Raw genomic sequence first — 27,152 nt, 5'->3', positions numbered from 1 at the left:
GTAGGGAAGAGAGTAGGATTCGGGTGGCAGAAAAGTAGGGTCAGAGAGTAGGGTTACAGAAGACAGTTGGTGCAAGAAGAAAGAGGGTTCAGCGGGCTGAGAGAAGAAAAGAAAAGAGATTGAGCAGAGTGAAAATTGGAGACTGTTGAGCCAGGAGAAGGTGAGCCGAGCTCTTAGGGGAAGAATCCATAATGATACCACAAAGTAGCAAGAAAAAAAGAAAAACCTACCAGAGGTAGCCTAGGTGTGTAAGATAAAAGGTAAATCCAAACATTATGTTGGTTTAAAGGGCTTTGTTTTTTGGTTTCTTCCACCCCTTCTGGGGCTTCCACTCTTTTTACCTCCTCTTCCACAGGGTTCCTGGAGCTCTGGGATTTAATGGAGACATCCTGTTCAGGGATGTGTGTTCCCAGGTCGTTCACTCTCCTTGTAATGTCTGGCTGTGGGTCTCTATATTTGTTCCCTTCTACAGCAAGAGGAAGCTTCTCTGGTGACAGCTAACAAGTATAGCAGAATGTCACCAGGACTCAGCTTATCACTACAGTTTTCTTTCTTAGACCATTATTATTTCCTTTTACCCTATACCTAGGCTGTCTCATAGCTTTCCTTCTTTTTCCTCCTGTTGGTTTATCTTGTCTAACTTTAATGTGATACATTTGTTTTATCTGACTATATTTTCTTTTGTTATGTTTTAAAACAATGAAAGTCTAGCCACCTATTTACTAAAAGTTAATAACTGGATTGTCATTTATACTTGCTGGGGGAGGGAAAGTCAGTTTTTTCCAATAGACTGACGCTGGGTTAATCAACTCAGTTCAGGAGTAGTTGACCAACATGTAATGGACTTCACAGGTTTTTTTGTTTTGTTTCATGCTCATATTTGGTTACAGTTTAATTTCAAGTAAGACTTTATTTTGTTTTTTGCTTTGTTTTTTTTGGGGGGGTTGAGGAGTTGTGCTTTTGTATTGGGTTTTTGAGAAAGAACTTAAAGGTGAATGGATAGGGAAGGGGGAAGGGAATATGGAAGAACTTAGTGGAGGGGAAGAATATGGTCAACATTTAAATTTAAAATTTGTTTTAAATAATAAAAATATAATAAAAATAAAAAGTAAAGGGAAAAAGAAACAAATATAGGGAAAAGAGAGGAAAAAATGTATATAACGATTACAGTTTGATGGTGGTACAAATAACGCAAGATGCATGAGACCAGGTCACATTGTCCAAATAGGAGAGTCTTTAGGCCAAAATTCTGACAACTATACAATAAACGCACATAGTGAATTTCAATGTAAAAAAAAAAGTAAAAGAAGAAATCAGATAGAAACGATTGCCTTAATGATGAAAGGCCTTGCACGGTTTTCTTTCTGCTAAGACAGAAAAACTAGAGGTTTGTCATTGGTTCAGTTTTGTGGGATAGCAAGTGAAGTGGTAGGGACAGGACAGACAGGGATGGTTGAGCCAGGTGGGAGGGAGGGGAGAGGAGGGCTTTACATGACAGCAAACCAGAAAGGAGAGTGCATGGCCAGAACCAAAGGCAAGCACACAAAAGCAAATATAACGTTCCAGACCTCCCCCTATTTTTTCCTTCCTTCCTTCCTTCCTTCCTTCCTTCCTTCCTTCCTTCCTTCCTTTCTTAACCAGTTAGGCTGCATTTTTCAGAGATTCTGCTAACAACTAAATTATGCTGCCAGCTGGGGACCAACTGGTCAAATACATGAACATGTAGGGATCATTTCACACGGGACCTATCACGGATGTTCTAGCAGTATTTGATAATGGCAGTAAGGTGATTTGCTTTTTAAGTGCAGTCTCTTAACCCATTTCCCTCCTTTCCAGTAAGATCAGTTGTAACAGGACATAGAAAAAGAAAGGGTTTTTAGAAATATAATTTTGTTAGTTGAGTTCCATTGCTGTAACAGACTACCCACATCTAGGGAAGTTATAAAGGGGAGAGTTTATGTTGGTATATGGTTTTAGAAACAGAGAAAACAACAGTCATAGCATTGACATCTTCGTAGCTGCTACTTTTCCTCCTTCCTCCTCCTGTTGCTTTCTATGAATGTGCATCAGTCCAGTCTATGAGTCTCCTAGTAATCCTGGAGTTCCATAATTGGGCAGGACTACCTGACTACAATCTCTAGAGGTAGGGCTGTCTCCATGCTGATCCTCAGGCTGGCTCTGAGGATGCAAATCCAAACCCAGGATTTATTTTTTATTGGTCATTGGAGATCTGAACACAAGTCTTCACACACAAGTTGCAGATACTTCTTTAACTGGGCTGCATCCCCAGTCTGACATCCACATGGGTTCTGATGATATTGCCTGGGATACCTCTCACATGACATTAACTCAAAGAGGAAATGGCATAATCCACAGGTGCTTTCCAACAAACCCTGGATGGCAATAATTAACCCACTCCTCAAAACAGCATTAATGGCCTCTACTTTAATACTACCACCAAAATGGACCCAAGGTCAATCAAGATTTGAGATGTGTCTACAAGGAGACAAGCTCTATTCAAAGTGTGTCACTCACCATCAGTGTATTGTAGATCCACGGTCTGTTGTCCCTCTCTGCTTAATTCTGTCACTTCGCATGTGTATTTTCCATTTTTAACTTCCTCCTTAGCCACGTTCAAAGAAGCATTTCCTTTTAGAAATTCTGAGGGGAAAATATGTGCACTTGAAAATTTATAAAATGCAGCAGATTTGTTTGCATATCCATCAAAGACAAAAATTATATCCGAATTACGTCCAAATTTCCACTTCAAAAATAATTCATTGATGTTTTCTGCCTCTAGGTTGGAGACATAGCACGGAATGAGAACAATGTTCTTGCAATGGTCAATTTTCACAGAGCTAATATTTTTAAACAATAGCTGTGCCAAACCTGGAAAGAAAAACATAAATAATTTCATATAATTATGTAATTCTGTATTATCAAATCTTACAGCTATTACAAACACTTAAGAAACAATGATGCAATCATTTGTGGATGCAAAGAATGACAGAAATTAGGTAGGTGAAAAACAGTATTAAGTAATTCCAATGTTAACTTTTATGAAGGGCACAGAACACTACGAATCTTCTTCATTCATTTTCAGCAATATCAAAAATACATCACCATATATTTTAGTTAAAAAATAATGCAACAAGGGGTTGGGGATTTAGCTCAGTGGTAGAGCGCTTGCCTAGCAAGCACAAGGCCCTGGGTTCAGTCCCCAGCTCCGAAAAAAAAAAAATAATGCAACAACTGTGTTGGAGCATACAGTTATAGTAATACCTTTGGAGATGTGGAAGCAATTATTTCTGTCAAATAATAAATACATCTTCCTTACAACGGGAAATTTTTAAACCAAAACTACCCAGATACCACGTTCATCTTCAATATGCTTGAAGATAGCACTTGCTGAACAGCTGTGAAATGTTATATCTATACTACACGTCTGTAACAAGTGGCCAGTTCTACTCTACTTTAATATTCAAGTAAGTCTGATCAACAAAGTCCTATCTGCCCACTATGATGGAACATTTTAAAGCATATTCAGGAAAGTATTTTCCACAGCTACTAACTATTGCTAAAAATAAAGCAAGAGCCATTTTTTACATAAGTCTTACAAAAGGTTATACACAATTGACTGGCATTTTCCTACCCAATATTTCACTGAATCTACTGAACAATTCCCAAATATAGATTACAAGTATGTCTTCCTCCAAGAAACTCTTAACTACTCACAAGTTCAAGAAACGAGTTGAAATCAAGAACGAATGCCGCTAACAAGTAGGAAACACCCCATGGCTCTTCTCAATGGCACAAGCCACCACCGACTGCCCTGCCATACACAAGGCTCACCAGTCACTCAAATAACAAAGATATGGAAAAGCCAGTTGTCTTCCACACCACTCATTTTTCAAGACTTTCATCTAGGTTTTTAACTTTTCCTTTAAAAAAGTACTAACAAATATAAAACATTACCTTTGTTAATCTTTAATTCATCTTCCTATACAAACTAGAAATAAAATCAAGGACATGAGATATTACTCTAACCGTGTTACTATTAATAAATATACAAAGTGGAATATAAATATCCATGAGTTGAATATAAGCATCTATACTACAATAGAATCTGGACTCTGTTCAAGAAAACTTATGCACAAGTCCTTTGCCTGTCACATACTGGTGAGAGGTCTTAAATAATTCACTTTTCTATGGCACGGTTTAATAAGGAGGATCCATGCAAAGAGTGGGTGACTTCCTAGAAGAGTGGGATACATCATAGCATAAAACATCTAAGAAATGCTCCCTAAGTGATACCAGAAGGCAATACTGGAAATATGGACAGTGGATGATCTACTATAATGATCTGGAACCTTCTCCATGGTATTAGGAATATGCTACCATACATATTCTTGGGGATGTCCAACGTTCAACTTTCATAGCTCTCTACATTTTCTGCCACACAAGTATTAGGAACCCCCAGGCAAAACATAGATATCCAATTACATTCTCCAAAACATTGAAGTTGTGATTTATTTCTTTGGAGAAAAAAAAAAGTCACTGGATGTAGGACCAAAGTGTACAGGGGAGAGACCAAGGGAAGAGCAGGTGTATGAGGAAGGCAAGCATTGGAAAATACCCTAAATGATTTAGAAATGGACAGAAAGCTCCTTGGGGCTCCTGTCAGTGTGGTTGGGAACTGTCTAGTAGGTTCTCAGAAGTCCATTCTACAGGGCTCACGCTTCATTTAACTTCAGCTGAGCTATCTGCTGTTTGTCAGTTGTGGACAGTGCATAAGCCATGCCCATGAAGATATAAATTTTGTTGGCAACTAACTTCTACCTGGTGGAAGAGGGTACCAAAGGATGTTATTTTATTTCTTTGAAGCTGCCAAACTAGTTTTGCACGTGTTCACAAATTCACATTAGCACTCTTATTTCTCTATAAATGAGCCTCATGATCCAATTCTTCTTTTAGACGCTTTTGTAAAAAACTTCTTTATTTTCTTCAATTAAGGAGAGAAGTAAAAATTGTGACATATATCACATATGCGTGAGTCATTTCAAAAATATCACATATGTGTCTCATTCTATCCTGACTTTTCTGTAATTCTCAAATCAATTCCTTGTCTTTTCTACTCTACCATATTCTACTTCTCAAACTATCCCTTAGCTTCCACTAAATGTCAGTGTCCCTAGTGGGGTCATAGTCAGCAACTTTTCTCATTTTCTCCATCACTGCTGTGTCTTTAACAATTTTTCTTACTGATCTAGGTCACAGCCTGCTTCTAATTGCAAGCCCTAGTTAATGCTCTATTATGCAATAATGATTTTTTAAATCATCATGTTCAAAAATCTAAACACACTCTATCTCCTTCAACTGTTTACAATTATCTACTAACCAAGCAGACTTGCACCCAGCAATAAATAAAGATTACCCTCTCTTATTAATCCTGGAAAATTTCTGAGAGGCTCACCCTATCCAATAGTTCCTAAATCTAATGCATGTTTGTTGAAGGAATTACATTTCTACCCTTGTCAATGGCGGTTCCCATAAATCTGACCTGGATCCCTGTCTTTATCCTCAATATTTCTGTATGTCAACCCTGGTACAATTTATAGTCCTCAAAATAACTGCCTAAGTGCATTTCATTGCCCAATAAGCATCCTCCCTTTCATAACACCGCCCTTTCTCAGGCCAAGACTCTCCAAGAGCCATTTCATCTAAGTATCCTGTGTCCATTCTCTCATCTCGAAACTAAACTCCCCATGAGCGATCTTCCTGAGATCCCAAGAATAAACAAATGCACTTCTCTGCCATGCCTTAGCCCATGTTCCACGACTCATTTAGAGTCGTATCTTTCCCTCCGGTAGAGAATGTACTATGATTAAGAGCACACACACATATCTTACACTGACATTGAAGACATATCTTACACTGTAGTAGAACCTTAGGCAAGATACTTGAACTGAGTCGGTGTCCTCATCTACAACGTGTGAGATGTGAAGATTTAACGAGAAGATGAACATGAAGCTCTAACCTTTCGCATTCCTAGCAACTACTTAGTAAAGATGCAGATATAGTGGGCCTACTTCCATTCTTCTTGTCCTAGCATCATGGAGGGGATCACTCTTGCCTCTCTGAGCCAGTCTTGACATTTCTTACTGCAGCTGTTCAGAATTCAACTGTTATCACTTTACCTCTCACCAAATGTTAGACTTACTGCTTTGCTTAACCTTTCAGTAGTCTCAGAAGATGACTTCTCAGGGATGATTCTGTGTTAGAATCTTAAGGAACTTACTAAGCATCCAGAAGAAAGAATACCGCACATACCTTATGGATATGAAACATTTAGAGCAAAATTAAAAATTTCAAGCAAAGTCATTTAAAAATCTTCCCTCTTCTTACTTCATGGGAATTCCCTAACGCTTCTCTCTACCTGTTTATAGAGTCATGGGACTGTTTCGTGGAATGGGAAATCAGCTGTCTGCATGGATAGAAATATTTCTCAAAGTCTTCATAAATGAACGACTTAGTTATGGGGAGATATTAAAACTGGATTTTAAGGATGTTCAGGAGTGCTGTGGTAAAGAAAGTGCTCTCTCAGAGTTTCAATAATATGTGTGTAAAGGAGTATCTATGTTAAGAAAGCAAACAAATGAAAGCATGAGTTTTTTTGGGGGGGCATTTAAGAAATGAGATTTGAGCAATGAATTTTTTAAAATCTGCAAAGATTCTTGAATGTCATTCTGAGCAGTTTAAACTTGACAACAGAAGGTTCAACTCAGATTTGTTTTCATCTCCAAAAGATAACACTTGACAACAGTATGAAAGGAAGATGGAGGGCAGGAAGGAGGCAAAAAGCAAAGGGAAGGAAGTCCATCAAGAACGTACTGTCACAGTCCGGGTAAATGGCCACTGAAGAAGATATCTAAAACCTAAAAAAAATGGCAGTTAAAAAATGTAAAAACAACAAAGTCAACAGAAGTCACTTGGGAGATGAGCGAGAGATACAAAGGGGAAAAATGAAAATAGGCAACCAATATAGTCATGGAACTAGCTGGTGATAGATTAATTATTGGAAAAGAAGCTGAAAATGTAGGGACGTTATCCTTCAAAAGTTTTGGTGTGAGCATTAAAAACATCAGTGACACAATAAAGTGGTCATGTCCAGCAGACCGTCTAGATTTGAGGAAAGGACAGAGCTATACAGACTTGAGAATCAGCAGGAATATTGCTGGTAGTTGGAAATGCCATCATAAAGAAGATTGCCCACGGGGTGTCTCTCTCTCTCTCTCTCTCTCTCTCTCTCTCTCTCTCTCTCTCTCTCAGCAAACAACAGAGAACAAAAGCTTGGGAGCTTCAATATTCATGGAAATAATTCTCAAAGAGATCATGTCAAGGAAGTAAAAGAGTGAAAGAAGCAAAAGGAGCAAACAAAACAAACCATCATGCTGATATGGAAGACTGCCAGGCGGGTAGACATCATATGGACAAGGTAGATATAAGCAGTGTTAATGATGAAAACCGGCCTTGGGATTGAAAACTAGCTCGTTATCAGTAGCAAAGTTGATAAACAAATGGTACCACATAGAATGTGCACTAAGGTGATAAAAAAGAAAACAATAGGGATTCTCATTCTGTAAACCTGGAACAGGGCTCAGTAGAGTAAAATGCTTGCCACTCAAGCTTGGGGACCTGCGCTTGATCTACCAGAGCTCATGTCAGAGGCAGTAAGGTACCACGTTTGACATTTCAGTGCTGGGGAAGCAGAGACAGGGGGATGCCTGGGACTCCCTGGCCAGTCAGCCAAAGTTCCAGGCCAATCAAGAGACTGTTAAAAACAAAACAAAACCACCACCAGCAGCAGCGATGATAATAATAATAATAATATAATATAAAATAATAATAATAATAATAATAATAATAATAATAATAATAAATGGCCAAGGTGAGATTAACCTCTGTCCTCTATACCTATCCAGAAGCAAATATGCATAAATACATACATAAAACTAACACAGTAAGAAATTCCTATAAGTAAGTGCAAAAGTTGGGACAAGACAGGATTTCTTTTAATCTTCTTGGGCCTCTGTTTTCTTTTTTTATTATGAGGTAAAACTTGATTGTGGGAGCTCGGGGGAAGGAGTCAACGGCAATGGTAAGATCTCAGATACAAGGCTGAGGAACGAAGTGCAGGAGAAGGTCTCCAAGTGGTGGATATGAAAGAGGGACGATGGGCTGTCATTCCCCTGGACAAGTGAACAGGGGTTCTTCTGGAGCAGGCTGAAGCAGGGGAGTGAGAAGACTGTTAGGGTGTGAGTGTTTACAGTGTCAGGGGGCAGCTGGAATGGAATCTCTTCACTACTATTTTTGCAGCAGAATTTTAATATGTCCTTGTAAGATGGACTAGGGCATGTAGCAAGACCCTGGCAAGAGCAAGTTAATGGAGGCAGGGTTTGTTTTGACTTCTAGTCCCAGACGGCTACAGTCCTTCATGGCAGAGAAAGCATGGACCTGAGGCCAGCCAGTCTCATTGCACTGGCAGTTCAGAAGCAGGAAGCAAACAGATGTAGAGGTAGGTTATAACAGCTCAAATCTCGCCTGGCGATATTTTCCTTCAGTGATGCCTTATCTCCTAGAGGTTCCATGGGCTTACTAAACAGTTCCACAAGCTGGGGACAAAGCGTTGAACACACAAGACTGTGGGGAACAATTCCCACTTACACAACACACTAAGTCTCTAAAAGCAACCCAATCATCATGGCAGTTAAAAGTGCAGCGCTGACAGTATTTAAAGCCGCACTCACTAGTTAACGACTCCAGTACAGAAACTGCTGTTCTTTTAAACAAAGTTTAATTGGACATAAGAGGAAAGAACATGGCCATTTGTTCTGTATTTTGTAAACCATTCCAGTAGGCTTTGGTCTGTCTTTAATTGGCATTAGTGGTTACTTCTTTTACAACAGGGGTCACTGAAACTGTGAAGGTTACCAAGCCTGGCCCCTGATTACCAGTTTCAGTGAAACTGAAAGCAAGATCAGAGATATCAGCACAAATGAGTGCTCGAATCCATGGTGTTCTAATTCTGTCCAGATTAGAAATTCAGTCTCTCCGGTCCTTCAGATTATAATTGTGTGTGTTCTGAGACGGTTGTCATGTCTTTCTACCTGTCCTCTTGCAGCCATGTATTAAATATGCACAGAATACGCCTTTCATTTTGACAAACATTATTGGTTTTTCTTTTTAATTTTACATACAATACCTAACATAGCACAAGCCAAATGCTTATTATGTTGTTTTGTATTTTCAGGTTAATAATAAGTAGAATAAAGTACTATAAATTCTTAACTATGTGACTCAGAAGAATCAAGTCTTGTTAATGCTCTAAGAAAATGAGTGTCTGTTAAGTGTAATCTTAGCTGTAGCTGGTGAAGGCTTTCCAGAATTTATATCCCTCAAAGTTATTTCATAACCGTTCTCTTTAATCTACTTGAAGACAGGACTCTCTCATCTTAAAATCAGTACATGGTTTATACTTTTTATACACAATGGTCTGCCTTTGGGACATTCTATTTCGTGGTTAGCGCTAGTTCGATATTGATATGACTGTAAGATATATAAGATAAATAAGATAGCATAAAAAACTTACTTTAGCTGTAATGATGGCAATGGTTATCAGGCCACTCTGAGGATGCTAACAGTAAACGTTATGCAAACTCTCAGCACTTGGATAATAGAGCTCTTGATTACTAGATTGCAACATTCCAGGAGATTATGGAGGAAAGGAAGGAGTAATCAGGCACACAGGGGCATCATGAAAACAGTGTGCCATCATCGGTTATTATAGGGGGTGCGCCATAATCCCACAAAGATATGACAGCTTTCTAGTAAGGGAACTCTTATTTGGGAGTAAACAAAGACTAGCATTGTAATCCACGACTCACCTGCACAGGCTCGAGTGACCTTTGGTAAGTCCGAGGAACAAAGAAAAGATAAAGATTTCCTTGGGGCAGGAAAATTTGTATGAGTTAATCTATGAGAAAGATCAGTGGTACTCAAGATATTGCACAAGTGTGGACAAGCACTGGTTCCTGAGTGGCCACAGTCACTGCGTCAAAACAGCATTGAAATCCTAGTTGGCCACCGCACCATTAGGTAGGAGAAATTTGGCTTAAAGTGATAGAAAGCAGTTTCATTGCACTGACCTGGGAAAATACTTACTGGAGAAAGTGCTGGTGAGTGTCCCCCACTATTGTTCTTTGGAGCATTTTAGTGGGTTGTGATTGCAACAACTTCACTTGGCAGCATAGTTTTCACATCTCCCCCCACTTAGGTCAAGATTTTTGCTCCAAAAGCCTTGCTGACTAACCAGTTTGTGTTGGCATTTTCATTATCCCTGAGGGTCAAACTGAACTTGTCTTATTTGCCCTGGCCTCACATTATAGGAAAACAATGAAAGTCACTATGATGGCCAAGGCTTCAATTGAGCAATGAAGAGGCAGAAGGAAAAGTGGTCTCAGTGCAGTTCTGTGGTGCCGTCAACGTTAAGATTTTATTTTGTTACTCCCACAGCAGCCCCCACTCCACAACACTGAGCCAATACTCTTTTGAGAGAGTTGGCCTTCTCAGGATTAGATAGACAACAAGAGAGAGCCTGAAGATAACAGTGAAAAGCACAATCTGCAACAATACCAAAAAATGTAGACTGCTGATCGGGAGGCTGCAAACCCAACCATGAGAACGCTTGGCTGGGTCAATTCCAGACACTTCATGAGGTGCTTGTTCCCTAAGAGCTTGGTTTTCATATTCAGTTCATTTTGTTTCTTTTCTTGTAAGATACCTTTTTTCATGAAATTAAGTCACACAAATGTTGCTTTGATTAACTGATAAGCACTCTAGAGCTCTTAGGCTATTCGAAACTATCACGAAGATCTACAGAAGTCTGTTGGACTATGGAGAGTTAAGCTACTAGGTCATCTATATGTCACATAACTAGGGATGGGATGCTATTATGTTACATTGCTAACCCCAACTCAAGAGCAACAAATCTGACACCTGAGCTCTATACTGTTGAACCTAAATCCCTGACTCCAATCTCTTTGGATATGATGATGCCATGTAAAAGAAAAGCCAGTGTTTAGATCGAATCCCAAAATATCACAGACTGCATTGGATCCTCCTCCTTGTTTCTTATTGAGGCCTTATGTTCCTACGTATGCGAATGACTGGAGACACTCCTCAAAATTAAAACATTCCACTGGAGTGTAGCCGATGATTTCATACACGAGGCTTTGCATATTTGTAGTTACCTGTCGTGAGATATGACTTGTAACATTGCAACATTTTATTACTAAATTCCTGGAGATCATCACCAATTTATGGACCAAGGATATAAGTTTGTGGGCTGTCAAATCCTACATAGAAATTTTATACTAACTGTAGTCTTTTGGTATTTTTTGTAGACTTTAGTGAAGAATGGGTCTCAATACTTAACACTGTACAAAGGTCCAAGTCTATCATTTGCAGTTACAAATAAATCAGTTATTACTTTACTAATATTAATTATTACTTTAAAATATTAATCAGAAATAATTACTAATTAGAATAATATTAATTATTACTTTAGAAATATTAATTAAAGTCATAACTGATCTAGTTATAAGGTTATACAGCTATAACTTTGTAAGGTAACATAGGTTATTTGATAAACTGTGGGTTTCTTTGCATCTTTAATAAATCAGAGGTTTTGGTGAAAAACTCAGATCTAGATCTTATCAAGATTTCTCCCTTTGTAATAGATAGAAATGTAAATGGAAAGAATTATCTTTCCAAGAAGACAGAGGTATATAAGAGAGCAACTGATCATGGCATGCCCATATCCAAATGATAAATCTGCAAAGCATCGTCTACATGTAAGACTCGGGAAGCATTCCAGAGGTCATAAATTTGAGGAAGCCAGACACGGAAGGAGTTGGGACAAGGAGAAGGTGAGGTGAAAATGTGTGAAAAATAGGCTTTACGTGAATTTAATTTACTTAGATAGGACACAGACCTTATAAGTATCATTTATGTTTACATAACTTTACATTTTAAGTTATATTAAAAGTTCACTAGAAATGATTATCCTATTTATATACATCTATTATATTTCTTTTTTAACCGTTATCCCAAGATTGCCATTTACATGAACTTATTAACAAAGACGGTCTTCATTCTTTGCCTTCATAAAAAACTTAAAAGACAAGTCAGTGTGTCTGCGGCAGAAGAGCTGCAGGCTCTGTTTTGTTCTCGCACCTCAGGGAAACTCACCATCTTGTGTTCCTCAGCATCCAACAGAGAAAATTAAACATACCTGAGTTAGCCTTAATGCTAACAATATTGACTACATACTCACTTTGATTGGACTAAATCCAATATCAACAATTTTTAAACTCTAAGTCCCATGCATTTAAAAGAAATGAATCTGGATAAACTATAATACTCCTCAATCAGATGCTTGATTTAAGTGACTATTATTTTTTTCTTTAGGTCTTTAAAGCGCTTGCTCTTTTACATGTTTTGACAAAAAAAGCATACAACATGAAGAGAACATACAAATGTGCAAATGAATAGCAAAAAAAAAAGCATTTTTCTACTTTAAAAATGCAGTCCAGAATAAAACAAACCAGTATAAAAGTAAAGCCCATGACCACTGCATAAGAGCTGATGTACTGGCCAGGCCCACAAGTTGGAGGCACTACACACATACAATGAGATCATGGTTCAAGAGTGAGGATAAATGATGTGTATATGTGTGTGTGTGTGTGTGTGTGTGTGTGTGTGTGTGTGTGTGTGTGTGTGTGCGTGCGTGTGTGTTGAGGTCACAAAATGTCCTGTAGGTTATTTTCAATCTTAAACCATTAATACAATGATAAACCTTGGCAGGAACGAAGGTATTTTAAGAGATGATTCTTTTTTCTTCTTGGTCTTTCAAGAGATGAGCTTCTTTGTGCAGCCCTGGCTGTCCTGGAACTAGCTGTGTAGACCAGGCTGTGCTGGAACTCACAGAGATCCATCTGCCTCTGCCTCCTGAGCACTGAGAGCAAAGGCGTGGACCACTACTGCCCGCTCAGAGCTTAAGAGCCTTGTCCTCAGAGAAGCTCCAGCTTCTCATAGAAACAATGTGTGAGAAACAGCCTTCTGTAGCTCCAGTTCGAGATCCAGTGCTCTCTCCTCTGGCCTCTTCAGGCATCAGGTGTATACATTGTGCACATACATATCCATAGGTAAGAACTGACACACATGAAATAAACACATATTTAGAAAAGAGAGAGGTGGTTCTGCCCACTAGTTAGCTATTCAGACTATCAAAACAATGAGTCCTACAGAACTGAAATTTCCTCCCAAAAATATCTCACACTGGGAGAAGGAAAAAGGCAGAAGCATGCTGCCACCTTACAGGAGAGTTTCCTTCACAGCTGATTATGAGAGGTGATGGGTTGGAACAGAAGTTGATTTGGACAGAGACTACATGGTTATACACAACTCTTGTTCTTGAAATTAAACCTAACCCCAACCCTTCTGTCAGAGTCGTAAAGATAGGTTTGTGGCAAAGGATCACTGCTACTAAATATTTGTTCCTTTTCTTATTGTGGCCACGTGGGATAAATCATTCTCTGCTTTTCACTATTAATCGCTCACTAGTTTAAGTGGCTTCCCAAGTGAGGTCTCTCAAGTCTACCTTTTAAAGATGCCATTGCCCAAGGGCTGACCCTAAAACTTATATTAGAATGCGTCTCCTAATTATGATGATTACAAGTTCATAGTAAAGTCCCTTGTGATGGCCTTCCTCCACTTACTCCGCATGGAGAAGCTCTCTCATTCTTGTCCTTTGACCCCCTAAAGCCAAGTGAAGGTACTGAGGGTAGTGTGTGTGTGTGTTAGTTGGTGGGGATGGGGGTTACCGGGGTTGTTGCTCCTTGAGCTTGCGTTCTGTATCAGATCCCACCCACCTCGCAGTTCGCGTTTGCAGAACTGTGGTTTTTACTGGAGTATGTGGAGAGGGTAAAGCTCTCTAGCCCTCCTCTCATCTTGGTAAAGAGAGGAGGCATAAGGCACCCAATCTCCACGGAGACCTCTCAGGTCTGCATTCTGGGCAGATGCCTTCTGCGGCTGGCAGGGTGCCAGCCTACAGGCCTCAGGACTGTGAGATCGGAGTCACTTACCACAGTGAAAAGAACCTAACAGCAGCGCTACCAGCAAGGGCCACATATGGAGGTGGTTGTTAACCTCGAACTGCTGCTGTGAGCACGCGCTCCCAGCCCACCTCAACTGTTACTACCTCGTGGCTTCTTTTCCAGGGTCTGTGAGGACACCGCTACATTCTCTCTCTTCCTTCTTAGTTAGTTAACGATCTCATCCTCTGATCAGGGTAAAGTAAGCAAGTAGCTGCACGCATGGCGAATATTTTAAAATAGGGCAAATGACAAATGTGTAGAGATGAACAGGGACCACTGCAGACAGATCCAGGAGCCTCTACCGGAAGTGTTTCCGGAACCTGGTGCAGAGCTCTGTGCTGTGTTCAAATCATGTGCCTGAAAAGTAGGCTTAAAATGTGGCTCTAAGCCACAGTGTGGCTGAGTCACCAGAGCCAAACCCTTCACCCTGACGCAAAAGTCTTTCTACAGCTTTGATCTTTTGTAGTAAGACATGAATTGCCCGAAAAGTCAGGTCCTAGCAGCTCCTCAGAGGACTGCACATCCTGCCACCATCAAACCCCAAACACACATATGGTTTCTTCCATATGTTGCAAAAGGTTCATTCTCACAGTGCCATCCCATAGTAGTTACCTCAGACATGTCCTCCCAAACACCCATGGCAGTAATACCATTCAGAAACAGAACCACCATTTTCAGGCATACTGTCTCAGTGTATTGTATATTTATATACTTATAATTTATACAACATATTAATCTCTCCCCTAGAAGAGATTACCATTTTGTGAAATCAGAAGGGGTACCATACCTTTTCTTCAAGATCTTTCAGAGCTGGGCAAACAGAAGGTGTGGTAAATAAATTCTGTTGCTACGAAAAAAATACCCTGACAAAGCAACTTAAAGAAGCGTTTATTTTAGTTCACCATTCAAGATTCACTCCATGTTGATAAGGAAGCCACTGCAGCTGGAGCTGTGCCACTCCGTCCAGGGTTTGAAGAAGCAGAGTGATAAATATCAGTTCACTTTTTTTTCATACAGTCCAGAATCCTACTTCAGGAAATGATGTCATCCACAGTGTCTGCATTTCCTCCCCTTATTTAACCTAATCAAGCGAATCCCCCAATCTCTCAGGTGAGCCTAGACCTCATCAAGTTGATTATCAAGATTAACCATCATCAAAGGTATGTTAATAGGTATCCAGATGTGATCTGAAGACAGAATTGCTTTGTAAGATTTGATTGTATTTGACAGCCATTTTGGTAAGGAAATGGTTAATCATCATGGAGGCAATGACTCCTGTGGCAGCCATGACAAGGCCATCAAAGGAGCTAATGGAGTCTCCTCCTGTTGCTGTGGTAGATGCAAAAGAGACATCAAGGGCAAGTATCACTGAGCAGCTGGCTGCCTAAGTCTGTCAGCTGGCCTTGGAAGCAGTCATTTTCTCTAAAGCTGGAAAGTGAATAGAAAGGTTTGTACACACTGCAGACAGGGAGATCCGGAGATGCCCTGTGTTACACTTGGAAGTTCTGGGGCCATGTACTTAATTAACTGTGTACATGTATGTGTGTAACACATGTGCACATGCAATAGCAATTAATGAAAAGGAGGCCCATGAACCTGAGGCAGAGCAGAGAGGAGTGGAGTGAAGGGCTAGACAGAGGAAAGGGAAGGGAGAAATATTGTGCTTAAAGTACAGTCACGAAATTAACAGAAAAAATTAACAGACCCTTCAAATACAAGATCGGAAATAAATGTCATCTTGCCTGATGCCTCCAACAGTGTCCACTCTGCATAGAGATTCCATGGCTCCCTGCCTTCTCACACCCCGACATCTTCAATGATTCAAAAGAACTCATCACTAGCAAGGCTTTTCTCGGTCATAACCCTAGACAACTTTTTAGTTCACTAAATCTCCTCTTCAGGGCCAAGGTACAAAAAGACTCCAATCTTTAAGAATGCTTTTTATATCCTTAGAGGGTCAAATATTCCAGGACAAGCAGAATGGGCATGCTTTGAAATTGACTGCAGAGTAACTGTCTGTGATTTGAACTTGTAGCGCTTCTCAGACTGTTGGTCATAACTCATAGCAGATCATATAATTGAATGGGAGGTTGCAAAATAAACCCTAAATGATTCCTGATATGCAACAACTAAAATTGGTTCAAAATCCAACATGTGCTGAACCCTTGTGTTTCTCGCAGCCCTCAGCTATGTGGTATCAGGTGATGTCACTGCAAGCCTTCATTATGAACACAATGTACTCTCTACACTGACCAGACTGTTTCAGCACCCAACTCTAACACTGCCCAACAGATCCTATCTCTGACTTAAGCTATGAACTCAGTGGTTCACTGCATATACAAAAATTTCTGTCTTACAGACATATGATTTAATCATGGAAAGCAAAGGCTTTTTAACATTTTAAACGTGTTTCCTCGTCGTTTAGGTTCAAATTAGTATGTTTTGAACTTGTATTGCATCAGAATATTTGGATTTTGGAATCTTATATGTGCAATGCTGAATTGAGTTCATGAAAAGAAGTTAAATGAATTTTGGCTTGGGGTTAGGATAGTATTTTCAACAATTTCCGAAATTGCCTCTATGCATTTATACAAAACAGCACTGACAATTATAAAATCAAAATATCAGTCCACTTGGAAAAAATCCTGCAGTATTACATGTTTAGCCAAGACTTAATTTATCATGTAAAAATAAGCAATAAGGTATATATATATACATACATATACATATGTATGTATATATATACATACACATTAGTATATAAATTTGCTTTACTGTCTGGAAAATTTGTATGTATACCAAAGAAATGTATTAAAACTCTCTGTAATTTATTTTTTATTAGTAATGCTTGATTTGTATGCTTATTATATATACTTAAAGTCTGGTGGGGAAAAATCCTGAGCTACGTAAGATGTTGTCAGATCACTAAGGGAAGGAGTCCATCGTATTGTAAGTGCATACATATACCACAAGTAATGGGCTTATATTCCCAGTCACTTATAACAGCACCCTGCTGAAGTGGGAAAGACATACTGTGAGGATACATATATGTAACACATACACACCTATACATATATATGTAGATGGAAACAGATAGATAGATAGGTAGGTAGATAGATAGATAGATAGATAGATAGATAGATAGATAGATAGATAGACAGACAGACAGACATGGTTGGACTTGTTCTACACAGACAAGCTGAACAGCTTCTGGTGGACTATGGTATTTATTAACTTGCATATTCATAATTTAAAGGTATGTTGTATTTGTACATATTTATGAAATGCAATGTTATTTTTGTTTATGTATAATTTTGGTACTGGAATGGTAATATAGCTATTACACCCATTTTTTTTTGTGGTTGATACAACAGGTTCCCATCCCCCTTCACACCAAAATTCACTACAAAAATTTTGGGAGCAAAGCAAAAGCTTTTCAATGCATGCATTATGTCTGGCTAACACCCAAAGGAAAACAGGGCCAGGACAGACTGTTTTTTACTAGTTTATACAGGCCTTAAGCTTTAAATATGACCTACACAGTCACACTTGGAGTAGTTTAAACAGAAACAGGTGACTGCAAGTCTGGCTCTTTTGGTCAAGTGAGAGATTTGCACAATGACGATATTGTCACAATTACATTTCAAATAGGCCAGTGTTGCTCTTTTCCAGTAGTTGTTACCAAGGGTTATCCTGTGTGGCAGCACTATCTTTCCCTAATAAGAACACTGGGACCTAATGGTAGAATAGGACCTAATGAGCTGAGAGCCTGTTACCCAGTATCATCCCTTGGAATTGGGAATAGGGCCTAATTGGCGGCAGTCTTAGTGAACAAATCTTAACAGAAAGTCTCAACATTCCACAACTTTAATTTTGTTAGAGGTACAAAATTTTTCCTATAGGTTCTAACAAGACTGCATGCTATCTGAAGCTACAAATGAACCCAAAAGGAAAGACCCACTATGTCCAAGATGACAACCTGGGCTCAGCTTCAGCTGGACATTAACAGATTGAAGTAAGTGGGATTGCTGGCAGGTAGAGAAAAGCTGGCTCTCTGAGACCTGTGAAGCGGGTTTCTGCCTGCTGGAAAGGCCAGTTCCCTCGACTTGCCCCTGTGGTCACCTACCAAAGTTCATGCCACCTTGCAATCCCCTTAGGTCCCAATTGGCATGCACCTGTATGGATTTCAAAGTCTGCTAGGTCTTCTCACCTCCTCCTCTACCCTAAACTCCAAGGTTCTCCCAGTTCCCAGACTTCCCTCCTGTCAGCTTTTTGTCACTATAACCTACATTATTTTTCCACGCCCCATGACTTTTCCACACCCAACCTCTTTAGGCCTGATGATGGCCAGTCTGCTTCATCTTCTCTCCACCCCAGACTTTTTCAGATGCCTCTGACTGCTCTCTCTCTCTCTCTCTCTCTCTCTCTCTCTCTCTCTCTCTCTCTCTCTCTCTCTCTCTCCTACAATAAAAACCTCCACCTTAACCATAAGGTGATCGATTAATTCAACAGTTTCTTTACTGCACTCCTTACATTACCTGGTCTTCAAGTTATATTACAGCAAAACTCCTTTGGCTAGATTCTACTTTGTAAACTAAGTATTTCTTAAACAAGTTTATTAGTAAATTGGTAAGTCTTTTTGTCTTAGTCACTGTTCTATTGTTGCTTAAAGACACCATGATCAAGGCAACTATTGTAAGAGAAAGCACTGAGTTAGGGAATTGCTTAGAGTTTCAGGGGTTTAATCCGTTATCATCATAGTGGGAAGCATGGTACTTCATAGGCAGATACAGTGCTGGAGAGGTAGCTGAGAATTAAATCCTTATTCGTGAGCAGAGAGGGAGACTCTGGGCTTGACATGAGCTTTTGAAACTTCAAAACCTACTCCCAGTGACACCCTTCCTCCAACACTCCCCAATCCTCCTAATTCTTTCAAATAACGCCTCTCCCTGGTAACCAAGCACTCAAATAAATGAACCTATGCGTTCTAGTTCTCCATTCTAATTAAAACCACTACTCCTTTATTATATTAATTTATTTCTTCAAGTTTCTCCTATATTGAAATTAATTTATTAATAATTAGTCATTTATTAATTTATTAAAATTGTTAATCATACTCATCCCACCGTGCCGTACACTTGTAAAACACACCATCCTCCCCATCAAAGGATAAGGCTTTTCTTCTTGTTGACTCTCTATCCTCCCCAGTTTTTGGTAACCACGATTCCACCTTGAATATCTGTGAGATTAAGTGCTAGCCCCCATCTGTGAGTAAGATCATGTGATTTATCTTTCTGTGTCTGACTTAATTCACTTACTGTCCAATGGCAGGATTGATGTTTTCTTTATATGGCTGAATAAAAAGGCAGAATATTCACTGTATACATATGCCAGATTTCCTCTATCCATTTGTTCATTGATGGAAATCGAGTTTGATTTCCTATACTGTTGAGACTAGTGCTGCTACTGTCAACAGTGCCATAATAAATTGGTCTGCTCTTTTGGATACATTCCACATAGTGAGCTGGCTGGATCATATAGTTGATCTATTTGCAATTTTTTTTCCAGGAAACTCCATAAATTTCTCCACAAAGATTACCAATGTATGTCTATGTAGAGTACATGAGCTCCTTTCTTCACATCCTTTGCCTCTTGTGGTACTTTGTGTCCTTGGATAATATTGAGGACTGTAATTTGAGTTTGCCTCTGGGAGCTCTCCACAAATGTCCAAGGCTTGCAGTCTCCTCAGGATTTCCCCCATCACACCCCTTTGCACTCAGACACCAAAAGTCGTTTAAATGCAAATTGTTTTCCTGGAGGTACAGATCCTGTAATTCACTACTCTTTAAGCTTCGGTGCATTTATCAGCTTAGAAGAGAAGGTGCCAGGTCTTTGCATAACAGAAGCAGGGAGCTGTGTTTTAATAGTGACAAGTGGAAAGGGGAAGAGTGGGTTCTGAAATAGAAGGTGGAGCAGGAGACACTGGGGACAAGGTAGGGATCATGATGAAGGAAGGAACCGGAGAGCAGACACTGGGATGCCTTCTCAAACTGGCAGGTTGCTTATTCTTGGTGTTCCTAGACATGGTCTGTGAGCAGAACTGTTTGTGGAAACATCTGCTTGGATACAGATAAATTCCACTAAGGCCAAGGCATCACAGCCTTTGAGAACTTGTTCGTCTAAGAAACCTGTGAGCCATGTACTGGGGGCTGTAGGTGTGAGTGGCTATCAGAAAAACAAAATGGGCCAAATCCTACCCCATGGAGCTTGAATTTTACTGGGGTTATTCAGAGACAGCAGACATAGCACATAGGAGGATTTGCTACATTAAATGGTAAAAAAGTAAGGCTGATATTTTACTTTACTCTCTCTGTCTCTCTGTCTCTGTCTCTGTCTCTATCTCTCTCTCTCTCTCTCTGTGTGTGTGTGTGTGTGTGTGTGTGTGTGTGTACACAGATGTATATGTGTGCCCATGTATATGTGCATGCATTTGGATATCAAAGGTCAACCTTGGGTGTTGCTCTTCAAAAATAACTACCTTGTTTTTGAAATGGGGGCGGGAGAGTTAGTATCCCTCACTAAGACCTGGGGCTTGACAATTAGCACAGTGAACTCCTGGGATCCACTGGTCTCCATCTCTTCAGGATTGGGGTTACAAGTATACTCTACCTCACCTAACTTTTCATAGGTTCTAGGAGTTCTGACTGAGTTATCTGCCCATTCCCTGAAGCTGCCATTTTTAAATAAGATGGCCAGAGAAAGCTTTCTAGAAGGTGAAAGATAAATGAATGAAGAGTGAACAAGAATAGAGCAGCAAGGCAGTATCTCCTGGATTGAGGTTCTTTTTTTCACAAAGACAACACCCAGTCTTGATTTGTACCTACCAACCCATGAAACTCTAAGCAAACAGTTCATTGTTCATAGCCTCGAATATAGTTGTGTCCAAAGATTTCCAGATAGAAATATACAATTTTTTCACATCATGTGTCCTTTTCATAGTATAGTTAAAATATAAAATAAGAACAAACATGATTATCGAGTATGATGTCTGAATTTATTTCATGAGACTTATTTTAAAGTGGTTTTGTTCTTGACAGTGTGTTTCTGTAAAGCCTAGACAGACCTTGAATCCCATATCAGCCTCTGGTGACAACTGTTTCAAGTGCTGCTGTTAAGAATGTAAATTTAGGAAGCACTGTTGGATTCAATGTTTCACAAACACCAGCTAAGTTCATTTGATCTCTAGGATAGGTTAATCCTATTGTTTCTCTGTAGCTCTTTGTCTGGGTGATCTGTTGTGATTCAGGCTCTGCTTTCCTGACCTTGGTGATTGACCCAAAATCACTACTGATAGATACTGAGAGAGGAATTGAGGTGGGGTAGAACAGCCAGGAACAGGAGCCAAGAGACTACAGGTAGCTTTCATGGTGGGAACAGACTCTTGAGAGGCATTTAAAGGGGAGGAACAAAGGCTATTTGAATCTTTGGGGGTGTGGGGCATTCAGGGTGAATGTACATCATTGGCTAGGGCCAGGGTGTTGGGATGCCTCATTAGCATAAGGAGGAATTCCAGGTGCTGCTGGACATGACCATTTAAGGGGCTAGAAAGTTAAACTTAGCTTCTGGGCTACACATCCTCCTGGAGAGGGCAAATGTGGAGTCCATAGGCTACCTGTGCAGGAACAAGTAGACCTGAGGCATCAGGGAAGTTATCACATTCCTGCTGATCTCAGGATGAGATTTCCAGGGTTTGGTCATGACTAGTTGGACTCCACTCCTGGCACCGAGCTGCTCCAAGGCTCCCTGGTTCGTCCTTGGCCCCACAATTGTCTTGATTAAAATTAGATATTGAAGTGCTAAACTATTACTGCTTTAGAGTTTGTCTCTCCTTTTAAATGCAATAATGCTTGCTTTATATAATTGGGCACCCCGATGTTAAATGAATATGTATTGACAATAATTTCCTCATCGACCATACAGTGGCATTCTTTGTCCCTTTCTAAGTTTTTATTGGAAGTCTGTTTTATTTGATATAATCATAGCTGCTCCTGCTGGTGTACAGCTCTCCAGAATTGATGTAAAATGAACATCTACCTTTGAAGTGAATCAGTGCAGACAATCCAAAGAAGAATGTGCACATCTTGATAAATAGAAAGATTTTATTAGATGTGAATTTTGAAACGATGAGTGACTACATAATTATGTTCCCAAAGTCACCAACATCTGGTTACCAAACCCTTATTTTATATGGTGGGTCAAGTTTACAGATGAGTTGATGCAAACCTGGGCTCAGAGTGCTATTTAGTGTTAAAGCAGAAGAGGTGATTAGAGGCTGAGTAAGCATAAGGTGTAGACAAATCCAGATATTGGGAAAGTTCTATGTTAGTGATGTTAACTACTGCTTATCGGGACTCTTTTGATCTAATGCTTATTGGGGCTTTTTTTGAGCTCAGCAAACAGTGCCCAACCATAGAAGAGTAGCTTGCTCGACAGAGGTTTACTGCAGGATGGGAACTCTGACTAGAATTCAGAGAACTGGTCACAGTACACCTGCTGTTTGTGCCACTTTCATGGTACATCTTTTTCAATCCTTTGACTAAAGGATGCCATTACAGGTGAAGTAAGTTTCTCCAGCACTGGTAGTGCTGAAGACAAAGGATTATTGGGATTTGTTTGTGAAGATAATCTCTTGTACTGAATGGAAACATCACCTGTCAGTAAGAGGCTGATTGATTGGTCAATGAGCTGAGACAAAATTAAAAGGCGGGACCTCTGGTAGGGAAAAAGGATTAATGGAAGAGTCAGGCATGGCTATTCACCTTGAGACAAAGAAAGAGACGGTTGTATGAAACTGAGGACCAGGTAACCAGCCATGTGGCAAAACATAGAATAAAATAAATGGGAGATGAAGATAGCAGCTGGTCAGGGAACAGAGCCAGAGCTGTTAGCCTCAGCATTTATTCATATAGAAGCTTGGAGCTTTTATTTCAGGAATCTTGTGTACAGGTGGGAAAGCCACAGTTACGTTTGTTGGCAATTATCTATTCCAGGCTTAGGGAAAGATGCTGCCTTAGTGAATAATGTATAGAGTGATGGAGAAAGCCACCTGATGCCCTCCTCTGGTTTCTATATACACACATAGGCACTTACACTAACTTGCACATACATGTTTATACATAGACATACATACACACAGATACAGACACATTACTCACTCACTTACATATGTACATAGATACATAGTAAATACCCAACTAGGTTATTTCAAAGGCTTATCTTCAAGCCCAGGAGGTCATTCTTTTAGAATAAGAATATAATTTAAACCTTCATAAAGTCCTGAATTTCATCCTTAGCACAATACATATACCAACATTCTTTCTTTTATCTGATCAGTGTTGATGTAGAAGGAGCTTTCAATTCTGCTTTAACTTAAGTCTAGTAAGTTCTTTGCTTCCCAACATTTTTATTGGCTCTGCTTCATCATCTCTCTTTGTTGATTCTTTCGTTCATATCAGGATTTATCTATTTATATTCTCATATTTCATTAAGTTTCTTTAAAATTATTTTTCTAAATTCTTCATTGGGGTATTTGTCAACGTTTTTTGTCTTTTAATGTCAGTTAATATAGACAATGTGCTTGTTGGAGAGCTTGTGTTCTTATTTAGGTTTCTTGTATTGCCTTCGTGGTATGTGTGAATCTGGTCAGTGTCTTGCTCATTTCCTACCTTTCTTAGGCTTTCTGCAGGTGATGTGAGCTGGGCATCATCTTTATTTGCTGTGTTGGCCTTGGGTCCAGATGAGGGGTTTACTGACATATCTCTAACTGATCTTTTGGCTACTTTGTAGGTTTTTTTACTTCCACCCTTTTCCACCCATTTTCTTCCACCCTTTCAACCCCCTCCTGAGATAATGAACAAGAGGAAGTGGACAGGGCCACCTTGACATTTTCTGAGAGTATATGCAGCCTGACTGTCTCAAGGTAGGCTTCCGAGATGCTAAATGAGTAGAGAGATGGTGCGTAGTAGTTTCTGGTTTACTCAAAGGACTGAGAATATGAAATTGTTTGAGATAATTCATTAGAGTCTTTGTGAAATTACATAGGTGTGGTATCAAGGTGTCTTTGTGCATCAAGAGTCCTTTTTCCACCAATAAGTAGGGCATCTGTCAGTATTCAAAGGATGTATCAAAAAAACCAAGAAACAGTTGAGCAACCCTGTCTAGTAGATAAGCTCTCTGACACCCTTTTAAGACAATGGGAAGCCAATCCAACCAATTCAATAAAATATCTCTTCATTTAGACTGGTCCTGAAAAGTAGAAAGTAGATTGGTGAGCTCAGTTCCTTGACAAGGCTACCATGCTGTTTTTGTACTCTTCTGTCACATATCTGTACATTCCCTTCACTCCAATACTCTGATTCAACAATGCTGTGAGATGGCTATTGTCTCTGCCTGTTCTTTGGTTCTTGATGGAGAAAAGTTTGCTAAGAAGTTTTCGTCAACCAACTTTCTCTTCTGATCCTTGACTTCTATCCTACTTAAACCACTGTGACTTAGGGTGTGTCATTTCCTAGCTCGTCAACTTGCAAAAATAATTTTGTTATTGTTGTTCTCCTTTGGGAACTAATACTGGAATTATCAAGAAATACCCACTATACACAACCCTTCGTGGTCTAAAACAAAATGAAAATTTCTGAAAAGATAGCTAACTATATAGAAATATAAAACAAATGTTACCTCATGCCATTCCGAAAAAAGATAGATTAAGGCAAACTAAAAATAATGACAGAAAATTAAAACGCAATTTGTGCAAATAATAATTAGAAGCTGCAAAAGAAGAAGTACTCCAAAAAGAAAGAAGCACAATAAAAAACCAGAAAATCCAACTCATTTGAAAAGCAATAACTGATGGGCATTTGAAAAGATGTTTAAATTAGTTAATAAGAAAATAAAATTAAGATGATAATGAAATATGATTTCATACCTGTGGGACTGTCAGGTATGAAATCATATTTAATTAGTACATAAAATATGAAATAAATGAAGAATTTTTTAAATTTAGTAATTCAAGAGAGAGAACACATTCAGAAATGATTAATGAAATTATTAATTGTTACTGCTTCTTTGGAAAGTAATCTAGCATCTTCGAGTTTTACATGCCAATTCCCTTTGATTTAACATTACATTCCTGGGACATTTTCCCAAGTAAAGAAAAACATGAGTAATGACTCATGTATAACGATTTGATTCTAACATTTCTCATAATGGCAACAAAATCTAGAAGCTTCAGAGGAGAATTATTGAACAAATTATGATCCATAAGTTTTGTTCAGTTGTAATTATGATTATAAAATCATAATGAGATATCACATGGCAATTAAAAAATAAATTAGAGTTGTAGCAGTTAATTCATTTTTGAATAAGAAAAAGCAAGATCTAGAGGCCTATATATAATTGATTCTACTTTGTTAATTAATTCCTGGCCATGTATTGGTATTTACCTGAGCAGATACATATGGAAAATATGTTGAAGAATTGCAGATTGTTAACATGAACTGTGCATTGGATGGGTAAAACCACAGGAAGGATAGTAGGCAGACAGTAGAAGAATGCAAGACTTGCTCTGGACTGTGGAGAGAGAACAAAAGCTAGCCAAAACCCACTAATAGTTTAGACTGTTTGGCTTACTTATATCCATTATAGTAATAGGGACTATGTATAGATAATATCATGTTTATTTATAGAAAGACACACTTATGTCCAATCCTAGTTTATAATGAAAAATATTGACCAACATCTTTATTCCAAACAATTTATTATATAAAAATGGATATTTATTCAAGAAAATTAGAAACATAGACATGTGAAATTGTTTTTAAAAAATCCACAATCCCATCACTCCTGGATAAGCACTTGTAAACTTTATTAGTGTTTATTATTTTTAAAAACATAGTAATATTATATACTTTATATCTGTTTCATAAATGATTCTCACTTAATTACCATAAATATCTTCAGTAATTAATTCTTTCCCAGAAGTACAGGATTGCATACTCTAAAAAATACAAACATATTAATTTGAATCTACACAAGTCTTTCAAAAGTGCTCTCAAATTGCAACATCAAAAATGTCAAGAAAAGTCAAGCACCAGGGAAGAGAGAGGATTCAAAAGCGTTCTTTATAGATTGGTGGCAAAGTTATATACAATATATCCCTGTTTATCCCCTTCGGCTCCCGGATACATTCTGACATAATATATAACACTGACCATTTAGTCTGAGTAAGGAATAAGGAAACAACTGTACTATAAACAGTGTTTGAAAGAAAATTAGAAACTCTGTGACTTTGAAGGGATTTAGTAACTGTCTGTAGTCAACTCTGCGCAACGACGTTGAATTTGCACTCTGTGTATTACAGAATTTGTTCAACTGTACAATGATTTGTGGTGATCATTTGGATGTTGCAACTGTCCACAGAATATAATTCTCAGCTGTTTTTCTAAAGAAATGGATCACTCACTTAATATTCAAGTCCCCATTTTAATTCATCTTCCTTGTTCAATCCAGGGAAGAAGTTATTCTGACTTATAGCTCATGGGTAGTAATAATGATACCACAGCGGCCACATTTAGCTTCTACTCCACCAAATGCCAAGTAGACACATTAGCTTCTCTTGGTAGTTTCTTTTTCTAGGTAGATTTCTTTTACCAGAGTTTCCACCATTTTCCTCACTGTATATACTCCTCTTCTCTCCATATGCCCTTGGGGTTCTGTAGTTCTAGATCTCTCTTCCTGATGAGTCAGGTACAGAAACACATGTATGACTGCTGGCCCCCACCCCTCCGGGCTTGTCATCTGAACACTGAGTGTAGTTAGTCTTCTTTACACCTGAATTTTTTTTTTGACCCGGAGAGTTCACTGAAACTCATGATAAACTGC

The 27,152-nt window shown here is 39.0% G+C and overlaps 1 protein-coding gene across 2 annotated transcripts in view; it reads right to left on the bottom strand.

The window, feature by feature from the left end:
* The window catches only part of LOC100909977 (leukocyte surface antigen CD47-like), a 64,863-nt gene extending 50,363 nt beyond the window's left edge, over positions 1-14,500 (bottom strand). Inside the window, exons 1-2 of one of the 2 annotated variants that reach the window (XM_087577221.1) lie at positions 14,205-14,500; positions 2,536-2,889 (exon numbers count right to left, since the gene is read on the bottom strand). In XM_087577221.1, coding sequence (XP_087433347.1) covers positions 2,536-2,889; positions 14,205-14,250 — 400 coding nt within the window. In that variant the 5' untranslated portion in view covers positions 14,251-14,500. The remainder of the gene's footprint in view (positions 1-2,535; positions 2,890-14,204) is intronic. The other variant, XM_087577222.1, reaches the window with a different exon arrangement.
* Positions 14,501-27,152: the final 12,652 nt, after the last annotated feature.

Source organism: Rattus norvegicus, chromosome 11 (genome assembly GCF_021556685.1).
Source record: "Rattus norvegicus strain SHRSP/BbbUtx chromosome 11, alternate assembly SHRSP_T2T, whole genome shotgun sequence".
NCBI classification, from domain to species: domain Eukaryota; kingdom Metazoa; phylum Chordata; class Mammalia; order Rodentia; family Muridae; genus Rattus; species Rattus norvegicus.
The sequence above is the reverse complement of the archived record's forward strand: the minus strand, read 5'-3'. Positions and strand labels throughout refer to the sequence as shown.